Source organism: Monomorium pharaonis, chromosome 1 (assembly GCF_013373865.1).
Source record: "Monomorium pharaonis isolate MP-MQ-018 chromosome 1, ASM1337386v2, whole genome shotgun sequence".
In the NCBI taxonomy this organism is placed as follows: Eukaryota; Metazoa; Arthropoda; class Insecta; order Hymenoptera; family Formicidae; genus Monomorium; species Monomorium pharaonis.
Genome location: NC_050467.1, coordinates 23,749,871 through 23,774,331, shown reverse-complemented (window position 1 = coordinate 23,774,331; position 24,461 = coordinate 23,749,871). Strand labels below are relative to the sequence as shown.

General features: G+C 38.4%; 3 protein-coding genes across 7 annotated transcripts; 1 reads left to right on the top strand and 2 right to left on the bottom strand.

Annotated features, from left to right (window-relative positions):
- Nucleotides 1-139: 139 nt before the first annotated feature.
- Nucleotides 140-2,640, bottom strand: LOC105836615 (tetratricopeptide repeat protein 1). The gene is made up of 4 exons (XM_012680779.3): nucleotides 2,079-2,640; nucleotides 1,723-1,899; nucleotides 1,470-1,655; nucleotides 140-1,020 (listed from the first exon to the last, which is right to left on the bottom strand). Exons 1-4 carry the CDS (start codon nucleotides 2,376-2,378, stop codon nucleotides 841-843), a joined length of 843 nt encoding a protein of 280 aa, XP_012536233.1. The 5' UTR covers nucleotides 2,379-2,640; the 3' UTR covers nucleotides 140-840.
- Nucleotides 2,641-6,517: 3,877 nt separating this feature from the next.
- Nucleotides 6,518-14,573, top strand: LOC105836614 (endoplasmic reticulum metallopeptidase 1). Of its 2 annotated transcripts, XM_012680778.3 has the most exons (14): nucleotides 6,521-6,801; nucleotides 7,198-7,756; nucleotides 7,857-7,984; nucleotides 8,103-8,234; nucleotides 8,461-8,581; nucleotides 8,674-8,979; nucleotides 9,097-9,326; nucleotides 9,453-9,633; nucleotides 9,759-9,943; nucleotides 10,063-10,218; nucleotides 10,293-10,498; nucleotides 10,569-10,681; nucleotides 10,761-10,936; nucleotides 11,019-14,573. In XM_012680778.3, exons 1-14 carry the CDS (start codon nucleotides 6,799-6,801, stop codon nucleotides 11,181-11,183), a joined length of 2,661 nt encoding a protein of 886 aa, XP_012536232.1. In that variant the 5' UTR covers nucleotides 6,521-6,798; the 3' UTR covers nucleotides 11,184-14,573. The 2 variants fall into 2 exon arrangements, with proteins under 2 accessions (XP_036151211.1, XP_012536232.1); XM_036295318.1 differs by lacking the exons at nucleotides 10,761-10,936; nucleotides 11,019-14,573 and having other exon boundaries at nucleotides 6,518-6,801; nucleotides 10,556-10,646.
- LOC105838165 lies at nucleotides 8,205-24,430 on the bottom strand. Of its 4 annotated transcripts, none has more exons than XR_004965459.1 (5): nucleotides 24,311-24,430; nucleotides 22,427-22,558; nucleotides 19,443-19,540; nucleotides 15,519-19,379; nucleotides 8,205-8,290 (listed from the first exon to the last, which is right to left on the bottom strand). XR_004965459.1 is itself a non-coding variant. In XM_036295321.1 (4 exons), exons 1-3 carry the CDS (start codon nucleotides 24,399-24,401, stop codon nucleotides 19,479-19,481), a joined length of 285 nt encoding a protein of 94 aa, XP_036151214.1. In that variant the 5' UTR covers nucleotides 24,402-24,430; the 3' UTR covers nucleotides 15,362-15,682; nucleotides 19,443-19,478. The 4 variants fall into 4 exon arrangements, 2 of the variants coding, with proteins under 2 accessions (XP_036151214.1, XP_036151215.1); XR_004965460.1 differs by lacking the exon at nucleotides 8,205-8,290 and adding an exon at nucleotides 13,594-15,145; XM_036295321.1 differs by lacking the exon at nucleotides 8,205-8,290 and having other exon boundaries at nucleotides 15,362-15,682.
- Between the last annotated feature and the right edge of the window lie 31 nt (nucleotides 24,431-24,461).

Here is a 24,461-nt window from a genome sequence, read left to right as displayed (position 1 = left end):
ACTGCTTTGACTCTTTGCAATTTCGATTCCAAAATTTCTTAAAATTCTAATGTAATGGAACAGTTTTGAAATTAAATTTGTATTCAGCATTAAAAAATCTATAGGGAATGACTAGTCTCATTCCGATGTTCAAAAAATGTTTTTTTTTTGTTGAATTTTGTTATCAATAAAAATTGCTGTAATTTTTCGTATTCATGTTGGATCAATGTCCATTTGATATTTCAGAAGAAAATGCCTGAGCTCGAGTATCTTTACTTCCGACATTTTAGTTCCGCTATTGTAACTTTATCTCATCTCATAATTTAATTGTTAATTGCCAATGACATCAACTGATAATAGATCTGTTGTAATCTGCGACCGAGGTCGTTCGTTGCCCACTCTACCTTCCCCCCTCGATCGAAGTCGTTCAACCTCTTCGTAAGAGCCACAGCTAAAATTGTCGGCGATAGCGATATAGCTCGGTATTATTGAACCATAGGCTATATCCGGTCTAACATTGGAGCCAAATATAGTGGGATACCCGACATTGCGACTTGCGATATAGATATATCGCTGAAGCTTTGAACGGAGAAATATTTCGAGTCCGCTGTGCCTCGCGCGTTAACAAATTGTTTTCGAATTAGCTTTAAACATAAAATCTCTAATCAAATTTTGCAATTTGAATAATTCTGACTTTATCTTTTATCGATATTTCATTAACACCTATTACATTTAATTAAAAAGCTAGGGATTAAATTCATAATTCATGGGATCCGTGTAGAATATATAAATATATCTTAATTTCTTACAAGAACACATTTCATCCAGTTTTTTATGAATAAAAAACATATAACTCGCTTGTTACATGGGGTTCTGATGAAACTTTACGGAATAGCCACCACTGTTAGGATCCTGTTGCAGTTCAAAATTATTCGTGGACAGGCCAAAGGGCCTCAAGACCATGTTCCCTAGATCCTTCAATTTACCCAACATTTCCGTCTTTAACTTCTCATTTCTTTCGTTGATTAATGGAGGTAATCTCTGAAAGACGAGCAAATGTGACATTAATAAATTTTATAAAAATAATCATATTCTTTATCTCCTTATGTTGGATCTTTTTTGAAAGAAGTTTAACTTGTAACAAAATTTTATGATTTTTATATTTTAACGATTGTAATATTCATAAAACATCTATTATGGCTATATTTGAAATTGAAGTAAAAATTGAGTTTTAAAAAAAGAAAATTTACTCAGGTTTAACCTTTTAAATTTTTCAACAGAGTTAAGAGAAGTAAAATTAAATTTATTTTATATAAAATAAAGATAAATAAAATTAATAATAATTATTTCAAGTACTACTGATTCTTCTTTTATGTTTGTCATCTAAATGTCTGAAAATTTTAAACATTTTTTCTCCAAAAGTTGCTCTTTGTTACAAGCCAAATTTCCTTAAAAAAAAAAGTATTATATTTTGAGAAAGTGACAATTACCCTAACAGCATAATTGGCTTCTGTGTGACTAGAGTCGAATGTTAATACTTTCTTGAAATCCTCTAACGCCTCATCCAATTTTTCTGTCTCTTCGTACAGCTGAGCTCTTCTTAAGTATGCCTTCACGTAACTTGAATTCAATTCAATAGCTTTGGTACAATCGGATATCGCCGAGTCCTTCTCTGTCTAAAAATAATAATTTCTTAGTAACAGAGCTGCAAGACAAATGCACAATATGCACTGACATATTCACCTGACACTTAGCTTTCGCTGCTGCCCTATTCGCATATAGTATAGCTCTTTCTTTGCTATACATTAAAGGACAAGTCTGCAATCCTTGTGTGTACTGTGATATCGCCTGTACGTATTCGCCACTTTTGAAAAGATCGTTGCCCGCTTGCTTCAGATTCTCTGCTTCACATTTCAACGTCTACAAGAATAGACAGATTGCAACACATGAAGAATTGTAGAAACTTGACAAAAAAGAGATATATAAAATGACTTAAAAAATAAGTTAAATAAGATTAAAGATAGATTAGATTTCATTAGAGAGTTAGATAAAGATAGATTAGATATTTTTTTTTTTAAGTTTTTTATGCAGAACTGTACCTCTTGCTCGCTTTCCGAAAGTAACAAATCCCTGTCTTTAAGGAGCTCCTCGTCTATGTCTTCCGAAGGTTCTGTATTTTGTGCGTTATCATCGTTGCTCGCGTCGCCTTCCTTATCCACGTCCCAGGAATCTCCCCCGTCGAGCCTCGTATCCTTCGATCGCGCGGCAGAGGCAGCATCCGTTTCCTGGTCCCCTTGGTCCGCTCGGATGCAGGAACTTTCCAGATCCCTGGTGAGCTCCTCGATGACCTCCTCGTTGGACGGGAGCCTCTGCTTAGACTTGTCACTCGCGCTCGCCATCGTCTCAATCTCGCGGTAGTGAGTAGTATCAGGTGATGTTAAGCGTGCAGCATGAATCTCCGACGGCGAAGAGTATGCGTGTGTGCACGCACATCAGCTGTGCGACGAAAACGAGACTTGAAATCGGTCAGCGGTCCCGAGGAAAAAAAAGAAAATAAACGTATGACACCACGCGCGCGCGCCGCCCTGACGTTTCTCCCTGAAGTGTGTTGTGTACCTCCCGCTGTCCCGCTGTCCGCTCGGTTGTCACGAGAGTCTCGCGGCGAACGATAGATCGCGCCTGCCGTTCCGATTATCAGCCAACTTCGCGCGATTGCGCTCTGTTCACTCGCAGCTGCGCCTTATGCACTTAAAATGAAACAGATGTGCAATTAGATTGAAAGAAATGAAGGCAAAAATGAGAAAAAAAATTTAGCTACGAAGCACGAAGAGCTCTACCATCTTGCGACTTTCCCAACAGTTATTAATTTTGAAAAATAGGCGATTTGTTCAGCCTACCGCTAAATACCACCAAATGCGTGACGTGATAAGACCGAACAGCGAGACGCGCTGTTCGATGGTCACTAAGGCACGCTGGTATTATTGTTTATAAGCTCGACATAACCATTGCCGTTTGTGGCGATGATAACTGCGAACCTGTAGTGACTGTGGATACGTGTCTAAACTATCATTGGGCGGTCTTACCTCGCGCTTCCTGGTATTTTAGAAGTAGCCCTAACTAAATACAAAAATCGCAAGATGAAGACTTCTACTCAATTTAATCCGTTCTACCTCTGTACAAGCACTGTGCCGAAATAAATTTTTAGTATATATGTGTATAATATTTTATATTTTATTTCGACTGACAAAATTATTAATTTTATTATATATCTTTACATCTTGTTGAAAACAAAATGTTTATCATCAGTTAAAAGTACTTTTAATATCAAAACACTTAATAGCTTCCTGTATAGCAATTCTTATTAGCAGAATCTGTTTGTTCTTGAGAGTTGAATTATTCGCCCAGACAACACGCATGTCTAAAAGACATCTTTAAGACGTCTTAAAAGAGACGTCTTTGAGACTTTACCAAAAGACGTCTTTATGACGTCTTAAAATCATCTTATTTTAGACGTCTCTCTTAAGACGTCTAAAATACGTCTTTTTTAAGACATTCTTTGAGACGCCATTTAGACGTCTTTACGACGTCTGAGAAAGACGTTTTTAAGACGTCGAATGACGCACATAACCAAATCTGCCGTGTGATGCGATCAAGTCGATCGACGTGCTTATCCCGTATCAATTTTTGAACTCTTGCACGTATCGCGTGTGTGTTGGGACGTTTTGTCCTAGTTTGCTGTGTAACGCAGCCGAGTGTGGATACGTTAATACAACACAACTTTTTAACTCTCGTACGTATCGCGTGTGTAGGCTGTTATTGGAAATAATTAACCTTTCTGACAACAGTTTTTGACAATTAATAAACCGGACGATAATAGTGTTGCGCTTAAGTTGCTGTAAAATATGTGACTGAATCCAGTATCTCTGTAAAATTCTGTAATTTCCAATCACAAAAACATGAAATAAAATTGAAATATATAATATAAAATTTTGTATTTATAAAAAAAACTTATCTTAATAATAAAATAAAAATAAGGAAATATAAATATAAAGTATTTTGTTTAAAATAATAAAAAATAAAAAATAATAAACCTAGCTTTTGGAATCCTTGGCGGAAAAATTTTCTACAAAATTCTAAAAAACTACAAAAATTTACAAAAGTGTGTTTCAAATTTAGCATTTTTCTGTAAAAACTACAAAAAAATGCCAGAATTGGAACACTTTTGTAAATTTTTGTAGTTTTTTAGAATTTTGTAGAAATTTTTTCGCCAGGGATGTCTAAAATAATTTTTATATAAGACGTCTCAAAAACGTCATAAATAAAAAAAATTAGACGTCTTTGAGACGTCTTAAAAACGTCTTAAATCGGGTCATAAGACGTCTTAAAGACGTCTAAAAGACGTCTTTCTGATAGTTTTATAAGACGTCTTATAGAAATATAAGACGTCTTTTAGACGTCTTTAAGACGTCATAATGTTCTCTGGGGATCGTTTATCTTCGTCTTTCTTTTTTCTTCTAACGACTGCAAGAACTTTTAAACGCAAAAAGTATGACATAATTTGATAAAAAAACAGCAAGATATAGATATATCTTTTGTAAACATATTGAGTTTAGACCTGATGACGATATTCTATCATCGATCACGACGAGGTTGCCTGCACTGAGAAAAAGAAAAATGTATATATATCTGTTGGATATAATTATTAATAAATTATAATTATAAATTTAAATTATAAATAAATTTAAATTTATTTCACTGATATACTGAATAAATTCTTATTTAAATATGGCGAAAATATTATATGTTTTATTCCTAGCAAATAAATAAATTTCAGAAATCATTAACAAGAAAAATGATATTTTACAGAAATATATATATATATTTCGTCACAATTAAGTTTTTTTGTGTCCAATAAATTTCGAAGAAAATGTTATAATTAAGTCACTTTTGCTTCCGAATATTTCGAAATTTTTTTTAATGTTGGACATCCGAAAGCAAATGAGAATTAAGAAAACAGAAAATGCGATATTCAAAGAATTAGGAGATTCAATAGTATATCTTATTTAAATTTAAAAATTAGGAAAGATTAATTCAAAGAATTCATCTATTTTTAGGTTATCTTTCGTTTATCTTTATCTTTATCTCTGATCTTATTTCTTATCTCTTGTTCTACAATATAACTTTGCGTAATTTCAATCCAAGTAACACACGATTGTCACGATAAGGTCAAGATGATCTTAACTTGACTAAAGAGACTACACGCACATTTTTGCCAAATTTTAATCAAGTTAACCTTATAATATCGTGACAATTGTGATTGTTTGAGAACGCGTATCTTTTGCTATTATATAGAGTCCGCGTATTAGAGAAAATAATACAGAAAGGAGATAAAAACATCTTCTTGATTGATCTACATTAAAAAAATTCAATTTTGTTTATTTACACGTTATTTACATTACGTTTCTTTACTTTCTCGGCATTCTAGCTTATATATTTTTATTCCTGCGTAATAATTTTACTCGGATTCTCGGACTTGCATGGAAAATAAAGCTGACTCTACCAAGAATTAAGGCCGTCCAGGGGACGACGCCGGCGGCGTGTTGTTTTTCCAATCTGCAGGATAAAAAATCGCGAGTGTGGGCAGTCATCGTCAATTTGCGCTCAATTTGCAGCCGAGCTGCTCGTGTAAAGAGCTGCTGCAGGTCGCCAGTACGCGGCATGTCGTAATATAACTGTATAAATTAAAACTGATTAGTGATAATATGATGGACGATATCGGCCAAAGGTGTACGACGAAGCAAGGACGACAAGCGGTGCAAATACGCAGATAAATCGCACACCCGAAGATATTGCGCGCGGAGTAGACGCGAGAGGTGAAGGGAGAAGAGAGACCCCTTTAAGCAAATATCCGCGCGGAGCGAAATTTCTAGGCGACGCGACGCCCGAGTTACATTCGCGCGAGTAAATATTTTAGCGCGCGATGAGGAGTGATTGATCGATCGCGGGGCGCGTGTGACAAAGGCGCGAATTAGGAGAAGACGAAGGGAGAACGAGCGAGCGGGCGTAAGGGAAAAGAGACAGAGGCTAGAGCTACGATCAACTTGACGCTACTACAAACGGTTAAAAGCATTCTTTGATTGGGTCAAGTCGTAAAAATCTTTGTTTTGATTAATCCGTCAAGCGCTTCGAAGCATTTGCAGCGTTATGCTGACCACAGCTTAAAATGGCAAGAGGGACAGAAGATAGAATTTTATTCGCTTTTCTAAGGCGCACATTCTGTACTTAAAAAAAAAAAAACAGCTAGGAATTGATACGAACTTCAAAATATTGAAGTTTCATGCCTAGGATAACCGAATCATTTAAGAATAGCAATCGATAAAACGACGAAGAACAGAAGAAGATAGAAGGAATCGCTAGTGCCAGCTTCGTGGAAAAAGAGAGAGGAGAGAGAAAGAGAGAGAGAGAGAGAGGAAAAGGCACAGATTGCTACAGATAAGGACAGAGAGAAGAGAGGGGATGCCGATATATTAGGTGCACGTCCGACCGCCACGTCGTTCCCGTTGCTGTCGCGTGCGAACGAGAGGCGCGAGGATCACGAAGGCGGCTCGTGTCAAGTCAGTCAGTCGTGCCAGTGCCCCCCGATGCGGTGGTGCGACGCGCGCTGAGCGCTTCCCTCGATGCGGCGTGCTGCGGCGGGCTCGAGGTGCAACGCAACACGGTGGTGGTGTTCCCTGTTGGCGCAGTAACCCGCCCGCGGAATCCGGCGGTCACGTCAAGTGCCTTTTCTGTCATTAGCGCCTTCGTTAAGATTTGGCTAAGATGGTGAGTCCTGCCTGACCTGACCTGGCCTGGCCTAGCGACCTGACCCCGAGCTCCGTTCCTATTTTCTTTTATTTTTTTTCTCTCTCTCTTTTCCTCCTTTCACCGCTCTGATCCGTTTGAGAAAAAATTCCTGGAATGTTGCGTGTGCTGTTTCGCACAGCACACATTCATTGCAAGACAGGTTTGTCTGACGTAAATTAACTTCTTTAGTCTCGGTTTTTCCTATACATAGAACTAAAGATAATAAGGAGGTCGAGAACTGAGAGATAAAGCTAATTAGAATGGACGTACGCAACTGCACCTTACAATTATGACCGTGCAGAACGACCCTTACATAAATGCCACTGTTATGTTGTGTTATGCAAACGTGCACGGCGCGCAATTATCGCGTTTCAGTTTCAGAGAGACGGAGTGAGACTGAGACAGCGAGACACGGGGAAGAGAGCGTCGGTTGAGCTGCCTTACGAGAACAGAATCGCAGGATCGAGAAAGCAAGACGTACTGCCAAACGACACCCAGCACCTCCTCTTCGTCCTCACGTACTTTCTCTTTGTGTCCTTTGTCATAATCGTCCTGGAGAGGAATCTGCCCGAGCCGATTACCACTGACAACGAGGGACAGCATCCGGGCAGATTCGTCGCCGAGCGAGCTCGCAATCACGTTGTGAATCTCACGTCCATCGGGCCTCGTATTGCTGGCAGCTACGAGAACGAGGTGCTGGCTGTCAAGTTTCTCACGACAACGATCGACAATGTGATGAGGACGGCGCACGAGAATCATCGGATTCTCTTAAACATCACAAAGCATAGCGGCGCATTTTCACTTAAATTTCTCGACGGCATGACCAATGTTTACCGAAACGTACAGAACGTCATTGTCAAAGTCGGACCTCACAGGCCTACGAGACACAGCTTGCTGCTTAATTGCCATTTTGATTCATTTTTAGAGAGCCCAGGTGAGAAACACCACCCTGCGCACAATACACTATGTATTTTTTATCAATTCATGCAACTTAATTATAATCTAAATGAATTATCTATATGAATAAATTTCAGGTGGTTCTGACGATGGCGCTGGTTGTGCCGTAATGTTAGAGATTTTACGGATAATAACTCAGAGTTCAAAAATATTGAAGCACAGCATTATTTTTTTATTCAATGGAGCGGAAGAGAACATATTGCAGGTATACTAATTTTATTTTATCTAATCTCAATGGTGCTCAAGCTTATTGATTAATTTTCTAACTGTATTATTATTATCAGTCGTGATAACATATTCTATACTCACAATGTATTTTGCAGGCGTCTCATGGTTTCATAACGCAACACCCTTGGGCAAAAGACATAAGAACGTTTATAAATCTGGAGGCGTGCGGTGCCGGTGGTCGCGAATTGCTGTTTCAAGCTGGACCTCATAATCCCTGGATTCTTGAAGTATGTTATTCCACAGCCATTGACTGCGTTTGGCAAATGTAGCAGTTTTGCAAGGGCTGTAAAATTGTTGATATAATTGATTCATATATTTCAATCTAGCAGAAATTAAGAGCAAGACCAATCATGTTAAAGAATTTCACAATTCTTGTAAAACTCTTACTAAATGCATCTATGATCTTTTTAGTTATTAGTGTTAAAACTAATTTCTTATTATGGTCTTTGTTAGGTTTATGCCAAATCCGTACCATATCCTTACGCATCATCACTGGCTCAGGAAATATTTGAGAGTGGTATAGTACCTGGTGACACAGACTTTCGGATATTTAGAGATTTTGGAAAGGTTTCTGGTGTGTAAAGATTCGTCGATTACGATACGGCTATGTAACTAATAACTTATTGCTATGGAAAGTCTTCATTGATGTATTTGTAAAACACACAGGTTTGGACTTTGCATGGTCAAAAAATGGTTACGTATACCACACTAGATTCGACAACGTCGATCAGATACCGTTGGGAGCTCTGCAGAGAACCGGCGATAATATTCTCGCATTGACCCAAGGAATAATATTTGGAGACTATTTATCAGATGCGGATGCGCAAGAAGTACGGAATAGTCCCGTGTTCTTTGACTTCTTGGGCGCATTTGTTATCAGATGGCCACAGTACATTGCCAGTACAGTTAATATCGCCAGTATAATTATAGCCGGATACTCTATCCATTTGAATATGCAGAGTGCACGTAGAAGTAAGAATATATAATTATTATTTAGATCCGGCTGCGCCAGTAGACCTCAAAAAATCGATTCTTGTTTTCTCGATCACATCTGAGTAATACAATCGAATTCTGCGTTATCGGATACAGATGTTAAGAGATGGATGTACGTGAGACATTTGCTGATATGCATTATGGCGATTGTGATCTCGTGGTTGGTGTCTTTGTTCTCTTGTACTTTAATCGCCCTGGTCCTCACCAAGCTAGGAAAAGTGATGAGCTGGTACGCAAGACCAGCGTGGCTGTTTTTCCTGTACGTTTGTCCAACTATTTTTGTGTCGATGATTGTGTTCTTACAAGTGGGTTCGAGGCAGAAGAAAGTAAATACATAATAAAAATATCGTAGATAATAGGTTGTAGCAATCTTAATTCTTAAATAATTACATTCGGATTAAATAAGCGGATTTGCTTGAAAGCGTACAATTAATACTAATCTATGATTGTAGGATGTTGATTCTGCATGGATTTTGTATCACATGTACTGTGACGCGTATTCTCTGATATGGATGTCGATTCTCTTCGTATGCGTGTTATTTGGAATACGATCGGGCTTTATACCGCTCCATTGGGTTTTATTCCCAGCAATTGGAAATATCATGCGACACAATTTCTTTACCAAATGGAGAGGTGAGAATATTTATGACATTGTTTTGAAATTTTTTTTATAAGCTAACACTGATAACCTGTGTCGACTACTTTTAAACTACTTTTATTCTAATATTCGACTGAATGTATTTTTATGAATTTTGTAGATTGGAAATGGCTTTGTTACCAATTGGGGTCGTTAAGTTTGTCTTATATACAGTCGTTTTATTTAGCGCTCGGTGCTCTCTATCTCTTCATCCCTATAATGGGACGATCCGGTGGCAGTATTAATTCCGAAGTTGTAATAGCTAACATGCTGTCAATATTGTTCTGTCAACTGTTTTGCTTTACGGTAAAATATTAATAGCTTCACAATTTCATATTTGCACGACGTATAATTTTGTATCTTTAATTTGTACAAACTTCTCTCTAGTGTTTGTTACAAAAAAATATAACTCGTAATATTTTCAGTTGCCAATTGTGCTTCTAATAAAGAATGCAGAACGAATTATAAGTGTGATTGTCGGAATTTTCTTAATTGCTATTGCTGTGTTAATTCTAACACCACTTGGATTTCCTTATAGTGGTGATCCGCTGTCGCCCGCTCCACAACGATTTATGATCGCGGTAACATAATTGTCTTGTTTTTTCTGCTTGATAGAAACTAATACTTTATGTTCAATTATATCTTTGATTTACAGCATAGTCAACGCCAGTATTATAATGCAGATGGTAGTGAGAGATATTCCGGTACTGGATACTGGTTAGTGGATTTAGATATGAATAGTCCTCAGAGCATAGAATCAATAGTACCTGAAGTAGACGCCGCGACACTGTCAGTCAGGGATTGCGAGAAGGAATTATATTGCGGTTTTCCCTACTTAATGCCAGTCACTACTTTCTTGTGGTACATATTGTAATCAATGACACCTATTATTTGAATACGAACGCACGCATTGTAAAGACACTTTTTACAGGAAAACTACCTGGATACCTGGACCTGCTCCTCTCATAAGCATTCCTACAAATCTCGAATTAATTTCAAAGACTACGAAACAGAACATCGTTAATTTCACTTTTAACGTTACAGGTGAAGCATTAACAAGTTTAATTAATTTTCCAGTATCTTTACAGAATAAAAATTCAAATATTTCCGGAATTGTTTATAGGTCCCGATCACATAAGTATAATTTTGTCTCCGTACAAAGGTGTTCATTTAGGAAAATGGTCTGTACTCGATGAGAAACCATTGCGAGGCCCAATGTGGAACGACAGAGAGACTTACTTTATTTATTATGCGTGTACCTCAGACTGCGTGCCATATACATTTTCTATCGAACTGAACGTAAGTTTGCAAGACAAAAGTGTGCTTTATTTTATTGTTTTACGTACGTCTCTCATGGAGAATTACGGATTTTTGTGTCCAGGTGCCTGCAGTGCAGAAAGGACCGTACTTGTCCATCGCACTAATCGGACATTTCTTACACGGCGAACACCAAAGATCTCTAAGATTTAAGAAGTTTCTGGCGCAGTTTCCGTCGTGGACTGTTATCGCTCCCTGGACGGCGTCATACAAGTCGTGGGAGTTGTAATGAGGACAGATAGAGGCAGGACAATTGGCGCACTAGAACGTGACTAGAACTAAAGCAATATTGTCCTACGGTGGAGATCATTTCTCGCAAATTAACGGCAACCTAATAAAACGGCAATCTAATAAAACGGCACTACGGCATGCGACGGAAACCTAATGCCATAGCGATATAATATCGCTTAGACTTAACCTTCAACATTTCCTAGAATATTACGATTTGAGAGGTATCGAGAAATGTTAAATGCGATAGAGAATGGAACGGAGAAAGACGTTGCCATTCTGAGTTTATATATGAATTTTTTACTTGCATGTTATCGTTAATAGAGACGATGTCGAAATTAGCCTAAGACGTTGATTCAAATTCAAATTATATAAAGAGATATCTTATCTAAAAATCATTTAGAGAGATAATATATTTGCCTGGACGCTTTCGAAAGTGATAACTATGTGATTATTTTTTCGTGGAAGCATATGATGATATGCATATCATAAGCTTTAGACTGATTCCATTACCTTTCAATTTTATAATTTTCACGAAGAACAAATGTCGATAAGAGAATATTTCGTCACACAAAATTTAAAACTTGAATTATGTATATGATATATAGAAACTGTGATTGCATGACGTACGCTCTCTTAGTACGCTTCAAATTTGCTGATATCAAAGTATCAGTACTAGTTCAAATTACCGTCTCAAGCGAGATGACTAGATCAATAATCGCATGATTAGCGCACACACACACACACACACACACACATACACACACGTATATTAGTGTGTATTATTGAACATATTTTACAAAAGTTACGCAAGTGCTGTCTAAAATATTTCTAGACTATTTCATGCTTTAATATCTTGTAGCAGAAAAGCATAATTGGATTTTTTGGACGGTCAGATGTGAAATTTTAGGTGATATCGTGATTTTTTTATAGAAAAAATCTATAACGTTTATCGTTTGCTCCGAAAACGCTCCGATAAAAAATAATTCATAATAATTCAAACAAAATAATTAAAAAATAAAATTAAGATAATTTAGTTTATCTTCCTTTTTTCTGCAAGTAAAGTTTGGACGTTACACCAATTGGATATATCTGCTTGCACAATTAAGTGAGAGAGTCTGCGATTTAATCACTATTATTCGGTACAAAGTACAGATTTGATGCTGTCGCTCACGCACCGTACTCGCTTCATAATAGACAGTATAAGTGACAGCACATGCGAATAGTGTTCTATATTTATATCGCGATACTTTAGATATCGCGACGAACAAAAAATCGCTTGAGGGACAAGATAATCAAAAATACGCATTTTTAAGAAATTTTATATTTTAAATAGTATTATAAAAAATAACGAATTTTAAATATACACAGAGACATACACATTCACACATATGCAGGATATCTTAAATATGTTGCATTCTATTCCTAAGTTTGAGTACCCTAGTTTTATTATACCTTGCATGCAATGAATTTGTATAGTCCCGATGAATTGATAGGACAGGTTGCCACTTGTATTCTTCATAATTACACTCTCTTAAACCATTCCTCTTTTTTCCCTAACTTTAAGAAAAAATAATCCATTTTTGCAGTAGTGTGTCAAAGAAGTGGAGACTTTAACGTAGATATTTCCGATTTCTTTTAGGATTCTTTTTTAGTAGCTCGCAGTCTTTCTTACTATCTCTTAAAAGATGTTAAGATGTCAAGCCCTTTAAATCCTCTGCATCTTCCCTTTTTTGTGCTTTCTTTTCTCTCAGTAAAAATATTGCTTTTCTTTCGTCTACGTAAAAATATATATTTGAGAATTATAAGCTTGTTGGTATATGAAATATTTTTATTTCACGATAACATACCAACGTTATTTTGCATGAAAGCGTCTATCACATATGACAATTAAGAGTAATTGTTACTCCGATTTTCGAACGTGATCTTAATATATAGTTCCTCTTCTCCATCTCTTTCACAATTCGCAATTGATATTAACTTTTTCCACTGAATAATCGAGCACCCTCGTTACTTAGTATAAAAATCTTGAATATCTTGAACTAAAGTTAATTAACAGAACGTACAGGTTCTATTTAAAATAATATCGCTTACGTAATGGTTTTTTTCCACAAGTACATATCGCTCATAGCTTAATAAACGCCTATGTCGAAAGGTTGCTTCGCGTAACTTACCGAATTGTTCACTTTACGATACTTGACAAAATAATGTACGAAATATAGTTATATTGTGAGACTTTATCGAAATGTTTTGCGCATAGGAAGTTATAGGAATATAGTGACAAATAATACAACGTGATTCGTTATAAAAAAAATAGTTTTATATAATATATTATAGTACCGAAAAGAGGTAGTAGCACAGAATATACGATCTTAACGAGAATTAAACATTTCTATTATAAAGCGTATTGGAAAAGTTTACGAAAGTTTACGTGATATATTTTTGTATGCGGTTCAAGTCATTTTTCTTGTTATGTTTTTATCTAATATTTACATTTAATTTATATAATTAATGTCCAATTACTTGTTCGTATTAGACTGTGACTGTTTTATCTAATTTGTTAATTTGCTTGCAGCAAGTGTTTAAGGTTTACCAATAATAACTTTAGTCTCCGTTGCACAAATTTATGATCGCGATTCTACTTAATTTTCATGCACAAAGTTATAAATAATTACTTGACCATTTTAGTCATTTTAACCGAATTACTGACTTGCTTTGTTTTACTTTCTCTCTTTTTAAAAAAAATTTTTTTATGTTATATATTTTACCTTTGTAAAGATATTTTTATATGTTTCATGGATTTCTTAGGTGTATTGTGCCGCGGTAATCGCCATTGCGATATTACCGTAACGCAAAAGAGACATAGAATGCTTGTTAACAGGGTCTTTATTTTATTGTTAGGAGTAAAACGAAGTTTCTTGTCTCGTTCTTTGACGTTTCGATATTAACGAGTATAATCGCGTTTTTGACATGAAAAAGCGTCTTCTTTCTGCGTTGTATTGTGAATCATGCGAATATCTGTACCTCGGTAACTTCGTTTCACACCGAGTACCGGCCAAAGGAAAAAAGATCCATCCATTGCGTGACAAGTGTAGTTGCCTAATAATTCGTTTCCGTTATACTGCGTGCAGGGTAGTACATTTTAATGAAGTAAACCACGAATGACCCGCGTATTGCGGGATATAATTCACGGAATGTAACGTTCGATAAGATGTATGTACATATTGATAGTGATATATATGGATTGTTTTTTTCCTTGCCAATTTTTATTTATACACAGGCACGGTCCTGCTTGCGTTAAATTATCGATATGCATATATTGCGACATTGTTACTTGGCAGTTGTTGTTATATGATTAAGAGACTATAAAATAGGAAATAAAGAATTAACATTATACTGTTTATGGATTTGATTATCCTTGATCAAGTTTTAGATTTTTCGTAGCAGGTAGACAAATCTGATTAACTCATTAAGGCCTATGATCAGTCAATTGATAAAAAAAAATTTTCTTTTTGCTGTAATAAAAATGTCAAGCCTATGTTGAAATCCTTCAAAAAATAATAATTGGAAATCAATTTTGCAACCAATTGTTATTTTTGGCTGATTTAACTGTGAGTCTCAATAAGTTAATAGAAGTCGTTAAATATTAATAAATTAATGTATTAATTACAGCTAAAACTGTTGATTGATACTGATGTATCGACATTCGATTTTGTTACACAAACCGAGTGTCATCGATGTTCGTTGCTGTTACGCGACTTTTCACGTTTAATCAATACGGAATTGTCTTCGTTATCCAACGAATCTTTTGTTCACCGAATCAATTTCCTGTTTCCCGCACACTCTTCCACGTTTGTTACGTTATTTAAGTTTCACTCGCGTAACACGTAAATCACATAGGCAATCATAACAGTTGTACAGAAGGTGATATGTAATTACTTTTCTACTCATCCGAAAGAAAGGCTAGCAATGAGTATCATTTAATAACTGACATTAATTAGTGTGTATGCAATGTTAATGATTGATAATGAATAAAACTCTTAAGCACGTTAAATAAAATTAATTAATACATACACGTATAATAAAATTAAATAATATATTAACGTGAGCGTATTAATTTATTACTTGTAAATAGAATTTATAAATTAAATATTATCATTAATTACGTTATTAATATTTAATTTATAAATTCTATTTATAAGTAATTTTAATATAATAATTAATTACACATAATTATTATTTAACGTGCTTAAGAGTTTTATTACGTTAAACTTATATGCTAATTATACTTTATATCATATTATACTTAATTATACTTTAATATAATTCGACATACCTTATTGAAGAATTGTAGGAGAAACATTTATTCCTCGGGAGTCTATACGGGGGATTTTTCGGCATTCCCCAGGTAGAGGAGGACCGGGGAGATAGAGGACGGACGAAAGCCCGGTTCTCTCGCGCGTTTCGTAAGAAATGTGTCAATATTGACGCACCGGCATCCTGTAAGGCGAGAACGATTTCCTAGTTAAAACGATCCGCGGCCGCCGTGTCGTCGCACTGATCTCCGCGTCGTGCTCGGAATACGATTGTGATTGCGCGCTACGATTGAATATGACGGCCCGTGTGCGATACCGGTCGCGAGACATCAGGATTCTCACAAAAACTATGGATATCGCGTTAGAGGAAGAACGACGGATTAACTCTCGGGGAAACTCGTGCGCGATTGAGCTGAGATTATCGCTCTGTGCTTAACAAAAGTGGAGCCTCAAATCTTCTCAAGTAAGTGAAACAACCCAATCGACGCAATTTGTAAACCTGCTATGTAATTTGAAAATAATATTTACGTATAACAAATCGTAATATTTATATCACAGTTATTTGTATCTACTGGTTTCTTTCATAAAATATAAATGTGCAAATGCTACATTTACATAACATACACATCACGTAGAATTTGATAATTGGAATTAGACGTTATAAAAAAAAAAAATTATATAAATATATCATTGTTACTTAAAAAAAAAAGGACGAAATAATACGAGTACAACTACAGCAACAAGTTTTAAGTTCTATAAGGTGCGTACTAAAACTTATAACTATTATAGTAAATATATAACTATGTCGATTGGAAATTCCACTCTAGTGAGATCCTCCCTTTTTTTCTTTCTCTGTCTTTTTTCTAAGATAATCGAGATGCATTCCACTCGGGTCGCGTTTATTATAGCGCTTAAACGCGGCTTCCACTCGTCGAGCCATCCTCGTCACCGTTGTTCCCTCGGATCGGCCGACACTTTTCTCGATCGACACTCGGCGCATTCCTCGTGCAAGCCGGAGGGATCCCGGGGGAGTGTCGTGCGGATCTTCGCGCGGATTTACAAACATGCCGACAGTGCGTTATTGCGGATACCGCGGGACGCGTTTGATTTCCCCCATGTATATCGCGATAAGGCGCGCGTGCAACCTCGGGCGTGGTATCACCGATAGCGATAAAAGAGAGTTTTTTTTGTAATACCGAGACGACGCGATTTAAAGAGAGAGGGGGGACGGAGGAGGAAGAAATGACTGTTTCTTAGCGACACTGCCAGGCCGCGGACACGTAAAAAGGAAATCTCACCTCGATACACGCGAGCGAGCTCTTTTTCATACGCTCACCGACAAGAGCCGTTTTTCTTTAATTATATGACACCTCGATTCCGCGCGATTATTCTAGGCTCGAGCCGGGGAGTCCCCGGCACGATCTCGGCGGCAAGCTGTCGCGCATAGGTATCTGTTTTGAATATTCCGGCGAGAGGGCGATAAAAATGTTGCGTAAGTTACGTTACTCGCGTCTTACCTCACGAGGCCCGTCCGCGAGAGCGATCGGCCGCGAATTAAAAGCGCGTGGTATCAATTGGGGTGTGGTGCTCGCGGATCCGACGGAGTCCGCTAATTGGAACCGGAACCGCGACGATCGAAATTGGCCGATGATCGTCTCCCGAGCGGACTTTCGAGATGTCGTCGCATCTCCATAAGATGAAAAATCGGGTAAAAAATCGCGGAGTGACTTCGCGAATCTCTCGCTTTCCTCCGATCGCCGGGCCGCGTCTGACGGCCCCCCGGAACACCCGATCCCGCCGATGAGCGGAAGGATTCTTCCCTCTACATTCACATTCATGGTAACATAGTAAGACCCTCCGGATTCCATTCCTACGGATCCCGCCGTGGGTCTCAAAGTATAGAGACACAGAGATACGATTATAGAGAGACGCCGAGCCGATCGGACCGGCCTGGAAGTTTTTCCATCGGCGTTTCGCTAATTAGAGACACCGCGCAATTATGAGCGCCCTGTAAAACGACTTGTTGACCGCAGGTGTGCCGTGTTATCACTCGAGTCTCAACTGGAGTTAATTACCGCCCCCTCCTCTCCCCTTTTAATTATTAGCGCGCTAATAACGGCCGGCCAGGACGTATGTACCTTTTCATCTTTCCTTCCGAGCCAGGACCGACGTCGATCTCGGCGGCAGGAAAGGGGAGAGGGGAAAGGAGGGAAATCTTTTGCGTCTCTCGTTTCGACGTCCTGCCCCCGTTGAGCCGTCGAGACGCATATCGTCCGTCGCGCCCTACAAAACTGTAGCCGCTTGTTCTGCAATTAACACGCGCGACTCGCGGTTGCCTCGGTTATAGCAAACGCGTTCCACGGAGTCCACCTCATTTGCACGGCCTACTTCTACCGAGATCCTCTACGCCTCTACGTTCCTCGTCGCCGTCGTCAATGTTGCGCATTGTTCCCCGCTGTGGGAAATGACGATTCTGGAAATAACGGTGAATCCATCTTTTTTCCTCGCTATTAATTTACCGATCGCGACGTCGCTGATCGCGGATTAACGTCGCTACACATTTGTCGGAGAAATCGGATTCTATATCTGGTTCTATTTCTATGCTTCTATATTCGTAGCAATTTTGGTAAATTCCACTTTCAAAAACATCGATTACTCCCATTGCTATGTCCTCGCATATCAACGCATATAGACATACGTGTTTAAAGACATCGTTAACTCTGAAAAGCTATTTTCATATTTTTTCTAACACTACTTTTCGCTTAAGAAATAATAACTAAAAATTGTTTTTAACACAAATAAATGCACAAGAAGAATAAAATCTACAGAAATATATATATATGTTTCTGAATATTTCGACTTTTTTTCTCAATGTAAATTGCGAAGTTAGAACGATGAAACTAATACTATTTTAATTTAAAAAAAACTTGCTAAATGTTATTTTAACAACAAAATTTTTAACACAAAAACTGTACTACACTTGAGTGAGCACTCATCTACAGTAGCAATCCAGAGTAAGCATCTTTTGGACTTCGTGTCAAAGGGCATCTTATCTTACGTCCCGGTTTTGGACCTTATTGTCGTCCGCTCGCGCCGCTGTTTGTGGCGGAACTTGCTTTCCGCGAGCGATTAATTCCGCTCAATCTTTATCAAGTCTACGACAGCGATAAAGATCGATTTAACGACACGAGGAATGATCTTGCGCGAAAACGCCTACCCCCTAAAATCCTCCGTCCTAAAAATACGTACGCCGGAAAGGAGCCGTCGTCATTAGAGCGCGCGAGCACCCCGGCGTCTCTCCCGACCATCTTGCGCCGCACGCGAGAGCAGGGGGTTCGCCCGCGGAAATCCATCGACGAATTTTTATACTAATTAAACAGCCTGGCGCGGCCGGCACCAGTGCCGAGGACCGCACGGCATGTATTTATATCCGCCACGCGGCCGCGGCCGTCGCGATTGGCAGCCGAATATTCCGTGGTACCGGATGGAGAGAAGGATGGAGAACAACAAGCGCGCGCGTTCCATCGCGGCCGGCGGTCGTGCGTGTGCGTGTCCGGCGCGTACGTGTTTCGCGTACGAATTAATTATTGTTCCTCGCAGTGGCGCTTTTTTTTCCTCTCCCCCTTTTCTTCGCCTCGTCTTCTTTTCCCGGTGTATCGGTGAATACATCGCGGTAAATACGACAACCACAGCGGTGACAACGGCGGCGGCTAGGACAGTGATGGTGATGGTGGCGGAGGTGGTGGTGGTGGTGGTGGTGGTGGTGGTGGTGGTGGTGGTGGTGATGGTGGTGGCGACGACGATGGCAGCCGTCGTCATTGTTGCCGGCGATGACTTTCTCCGCGATGGAACACCGCGAGACGTGCTCCTCGGCGCGCCTGCTAATCGCCGGACGACCAAGTTACCTTCGTCGAAGATCGAAGATTCTTATTGCCGAAGCATACCTGTAGTTTTCTTCTTCTTGAATGGAAGATTATGTGTTACGGAATGCAGTTCATGTTCCAGCGAGGTGAGTCTTCTAGTTTGTTGATAGATTCTTGGTCTGCGCAAAGAGAGGAAGTGATAAGAAAAAGTGGACTCTCAACTAAGAGATAAGAAATGACTAATAAAAGACTCGAAGGAGACTCGTATTGATTCAGAAAGAATTTATATGAAACTACTCGATGTAGAAAGGAAGATGTTAAGTTAACTGATTGTTTTTCGACTAGCACGAAGAGGTCCTAATATACAAATCATACTAATGGGCTACTGTTGCGGAATCGAAATGGGAAACATTGGAAGTACGAGATACACTCTTCGAAATTCTTAGATTTAGACCTTAAAGAATGATCGGATTTCTTCCTGCGACAGCGTTTTCAAATCCGATTAACGAAAATAGGGGTTTGCATCAATGATAATTTATTTAATATCCACAAAGCTCGTTACATAGAGCATAAAATTTTTTACCGCGTAATTTATCGCAATGGTTGATCAATTATCGTCGTTTTAAAGTAATCTTCGCCGACCGGAAGGTAGATAGAATTTGAGACCCCACCACTTCTACCCAACGTTCCGTCACGCATGTCTAAACCTTCTGTAACGCTGCGACGGCAAGTTTATACAGCTGTTCGATAACATCGAGTGTACCTTCGCTACCTGAGATGTCTGGACGAGCGTTTACCTGCCACAGGAAAACGTTACGACACTTCATTTCCCACGACAACATTTTTTCTCGCGTCGCCAGGAAGTCGCGCGAAAACTCCTCGCGAAATCGGTCGATTCTAACCGAATCTTTTCTGAGCCTGGCATCTTTTTTGGGGTGGGGGGGGGGAGGAGAAGGGTTTACTGTTGTCACGTGAAAAATATTTTTTTGTGTTAATAAATTGGTGTTTTGGAATTTTTTACGGCTTAAAATGTGTGCTTGTTTCGATTTTAAATGGAGAAAATTTTAGGTCTTCTAAATAATAACTTTTATTATTGTTTCTAAAAAAATATAGTCAAAATACAATTATTAAATATAAAATATATAGTTCTTTAATATTGTTGTTGTATAGAATAGAAAGCTTCTTGTATTAGAAACATTGCTAGACATCATAAAAATATAATATTAAATTAAAGTTAAATAAAAGAAGAGGAGAAATGCTGAATTAAAACAAAAACCTTTCAATAAAATTTACAAAATTAAAGAATTATACTTGAATTTTTTCTACGATTAAAAAATTTTAAAATTCCCAGTAATGTCTCTGTGAATTGCTATAAGAGCCAGACTGTAATTTCTAAAATTCGAGGAGAGAATATAAATCCTTCCTCCCCCACCTTTCTCCGTCCAGACAGATTGAGACCCAGTTGATCTTCATCCTGCGATGTTCAGAGGATATCAAACGGAAATTTCGGATATTCCAAGTCGCCGTTACGTAAAAAAAAGCGGTTCCGTGCGAGGGAGAAAGAGATACGCCGTACGTTCGCGCGATGTAAATTCGTCGCATTCTTAATCGCGATGCGCGAGGAATGATCAATGCGCGATGCAATGACTCGATACCGCCGCCGATGTCAGAGACAAGGAATTTTCCTATTGCCGTTCACGAGACCGAAAGAGACCCGAGAGATAGATAGAGGCTCACGTCATCTACGGAAGAAAACAGTGAAAGAGATTAGAATTTATTTGTATACCTCTTGGAGCTTCCAACGCGGTATTGTTAATTGATCAATCTTGCGCGCTGCAATGAGGAAAAATTAGAATTTCTTTTGTTCGCGAGCTAAGTTTAATTAAAAAAAAAAAAAAGTTGAGTCTATATACGCGCCGATCAGCGTCACGAGCAAGTGCGCGGGCTTTTGCGTGCCTGAAGCGTCGAAATCCGAAACCATACCGGTTTCAATATCTCCGCGCGCGTACTCGTGATGCCACCGTGGTGGAATGATAATGACGTACGGACGGTACGGTCTAGGCGAAGATGCGCGGCAAAATAAGCCGCGGACGCGTACGCTCGCCTATGTACACAATGGGTATGATGTCACCGGCCGGTGCTCGGTATTTGGTACACGGGTTACGCGTGATTCGCATATGAGAAAGAGAGAGAGAGAGAGAGAGAGAGAGAGAGAGAGAGAGAGAGAGAGAGAGAGAGAGAAACACCGTGCCGTGCCGATTTGGCCGTCCGTTTCTTCGCCATATCCGGTCACCGACAGCGGACACGTGACCCCTTCGGTGGCGCGCGAGGTCCGCCCCGGTACCGGAAGTCACGAAGAGCATTAGGATCCCGCGAACGTGAGCGGCGTTTTACTCGCGCGCGACGACGGCGAGTCCCGTCCGAAAAGCGCGTTTTTCGGACGGGCTTCCGGTCGAAGGTACCGAACGAAATGATCACGTTGCCAAAAGTTTTGCATTGCACGCACGAAACCATCCTGTAGGTGGCTTTAATCCGCATGACATTCCTTAGAATTACAGTTCGTCGACTTCGCCAAGCGGATCTCTCGCCTTTCCGTTAACAAGCCAGACCGAGTTCGAATTTGACGAGCGAATGATTAGAACACAAACAACCTTAGTTTAATCGGAATTTAACGTGTAATAGAAGATTTTGTTTGACTATAAACTTCGAACCCGGGTCAAACTAAGTTGTAAAACAGGGTGTAAATGACTACCTTCCTACTTCGGGGAAAAAGGATTGACAATTACTAGCGATTAACTGTGCTCTCAACCGCTCGAACGACAGCGTCAATCGCGAGGACTTCTAGGAATGCCGCGGGTGTACGAGAGCGCAGCGGGCTTCATTAACGCCTTCTGGGACCCCCGACTGAAAGCAATGATCCGCGATGGAGAGCGACATGCAAAGGAGCCGGCCCCTTGAACACCTCGTCGACTCCAACCAATGGAGTTCGGACGCCGGAAGACTTCGAACCCCCTCCTTAAAGACCGCTCCTGGTAGATGTAGACAGGTACACGCTACGTCCTTACGTTCGTGTCTCCTCGAAGGTATCGACGCCCACGCTACCAGTAGTTCTTCGGCGGGCCTCCAACTTCGTACAGGTGCCTTCGGCGTTTGTGTGTTCCGAGTGAATTCGCCGAATTTCGGTATCTCGAACGTCTCTGGTGAAAATAAAAAAGTCCGAGCGTAATTAAATGTAAAGAAAAAGTAATAAAAGTGTAAACGAAACTTCCACGAAGAGTAAATTGAAACAGCAAAATGTAAAAGAAGCGTTTAAGCTTTTACAACGCTTCTTTTACCTTTCATTGTATCAATTTACACTTTATTGAAGTTTCGTTTACGCTTCTTTTTACTCTTCCCTTTATATTTGACTTGTACTTCGAGTTATATTTTTATCAGGGATATCTACTGACGACACGAAACCCTCGTCGGTTCGTGCTTCTCTTCCTGATCTTTTTGGAATTTAGAAAAATGATAAGAGTTTGAGAAACTAATCGCGCAAATCTAATTCGCCCGTTTAAAATAGTAGACTGATGTCAAAATCCATCAGTAAAATTAAAGATTGACGACAAACAAATAGATTTTCAATTTTCCATAAATTTATTTTTTTTTATTTTTACAAACTAACGACTGCGTCGAGAATTTCTTGGAAATCATAAATTCAGAGGCAATCAACGCTGATCGTAGCGAAGTTTGAATCGTGCGGTGATTTCTTTCTCTTTCCTGCAGTGTTACGCGCGATTCCGTTTTCTGTTTATCAAACAATAAGATTGATTAATGAACAATGGAGCACCCAAGTTATTATCGATCAGATAAGTACGAGTACAGACCATTAAGAGTATCCAGAATTTTTTTAGCTTCTTGTTTATTTGAATACTTTTGTTCAAATACTTAATTTTTCACATTACATTTTTTTTAACGTAAAAATGTGATAATCATGCTTTGCATACATGTAAATGATTTTTCTATCATTTATACGGATATATTGTTTTTTGATTATATGAAAGTATAAATAGAATGGGCGATATGTAAAATTATAAATATAGAATCTTGCACAATTTGGTGTAAATTAAAAAAGACTTAAGGCTTCACAATTATGTTTTTCCGATTTTTTCGATTTTTTTCTCCTCTTTTTTAACTGGACGTCTAGAAGGCAAGATGTCGGCATAGCTGATGTTGTTTGAAATTCGGCTGTGTCACATCCAGCCAACCAAACGGCCAGACAACAGCGCGCTATGTTTTCGCAAATATTTATATCTAACAATGCGTAATCCAATACGGCACAAGTATATTTTGTTGACGCTGAAAAATTGAGCGCAGAATAAAGAGATTTTTTGATATAAATAATTAAGTCTTTTAATATTCCTCTTATCTTTGTTTTGTTTTTATTTTTAGAATTTCTATGTTTTTTGTCAGATAATTTTGTAGGGAAAAATTTGTATTTCTGGCTATTATTCCGACTTTCTTTCATTGACGCAAATGAGATTGCGAGATAGAAATTTACATTTTAAAAACGTTAATTTTATGTGTACTTTTTAAACGTTTTATTGTATAAACATTTCAAAAAGATTATTTAATACATAATTTTTCTGAAATATTGTTGAAACGTTTTAAAAGCAATTTTATCTTCAAGTCAAAACTTGTTCATATATATTGATATTAAATACAACATTAAATACGACATATATGTTTTACTGAATTTCGTTGTAATAATATCTATGCAATAGTAATGGTTTTATATATTCTTTATATTCTTTATATATAATAAAGTTGTACTATGTTACATCTGCTGTGCATTTAAAAGAAAATAGATATATGTATAAAAGAGAGAAAGAGAAAAGATAAGAAATAAAAAAAAATTAACTACAAAGATAAAATCTTTTAGAATATATTTTTTGAAATTCGATACCTACCGTTAACAAATAAGATTCCTAGGCTCGAATAATCCGACAGAGTAGTTTTTCCAACAGATGTCATTCGAGGCGAGAAAGTGCAGTCGAACATATCTTCTTTTCAGCTGCACCGCACTACACCACTACACTTTCCACATTGTGAACGAAGCAG

Bases quoted from the DNA above. Each gene is read 5' to 3' on its own strand.
- LOC105836615 (XM_012680779.3), bottom strand. From the start codon at position 2,378: ATGGCGAGCGCGAGTGACAAGTCTAAGCAGAGGCTCCCGTCCAACGAG. The intron at 1,656-1,722 runs GTGAATATGTCA...TATTATTTTTAG, and splicing joins CAGCGAAAGCTAAGTGTCAG to ACAGAGAAGGACTCGGCGAT. The intron at 1,021-1,469 runs GTAATTGTCACT...CTCGTCTTTCAG, and splicing joins AAGCCAATTATGCTGTTAGG to AGATTACCTCCATTAATCAA.
- LOC105836614 (XM_012680778.3), top strand. The intron at 9,327-9,452 runs GTAAATACATAA...CTATGATTGTAG, and splicing joins TGGGTTCGAGGCAGAAGAAA to GATGTTGATTCTGCATGGAT. The intron at 10,937-11,018 runs GTAAGTTTGCAA...TTTTGTGTCCAG, and splicing joins CATTTTCTATCGAACTGAAC to GTGCCTGCAGTGCAGAAAGG.
- LOC105838165 (XM_036295321.1), bottom strand. From the start codon at position 24,401: ATGTTCGACTGCACTTTCTCGCCTCGAATGACATCTGTTGGAAAAACT. The intron at 22,559-24,310 runs GTAGGTATCGAA...TATTTTCACCAG, and splicing joins AGGAATCTTATTTGTTAACG to AGACGTTCGAGATACCGAAA. The intron at 19,541-22,426 runs GTAAGGACGTAG...CTCTTTGCGCAG, and splicing joins ACCTTCGAGGAGACACGAAC to ACCAAGAATCTATCAACAAA.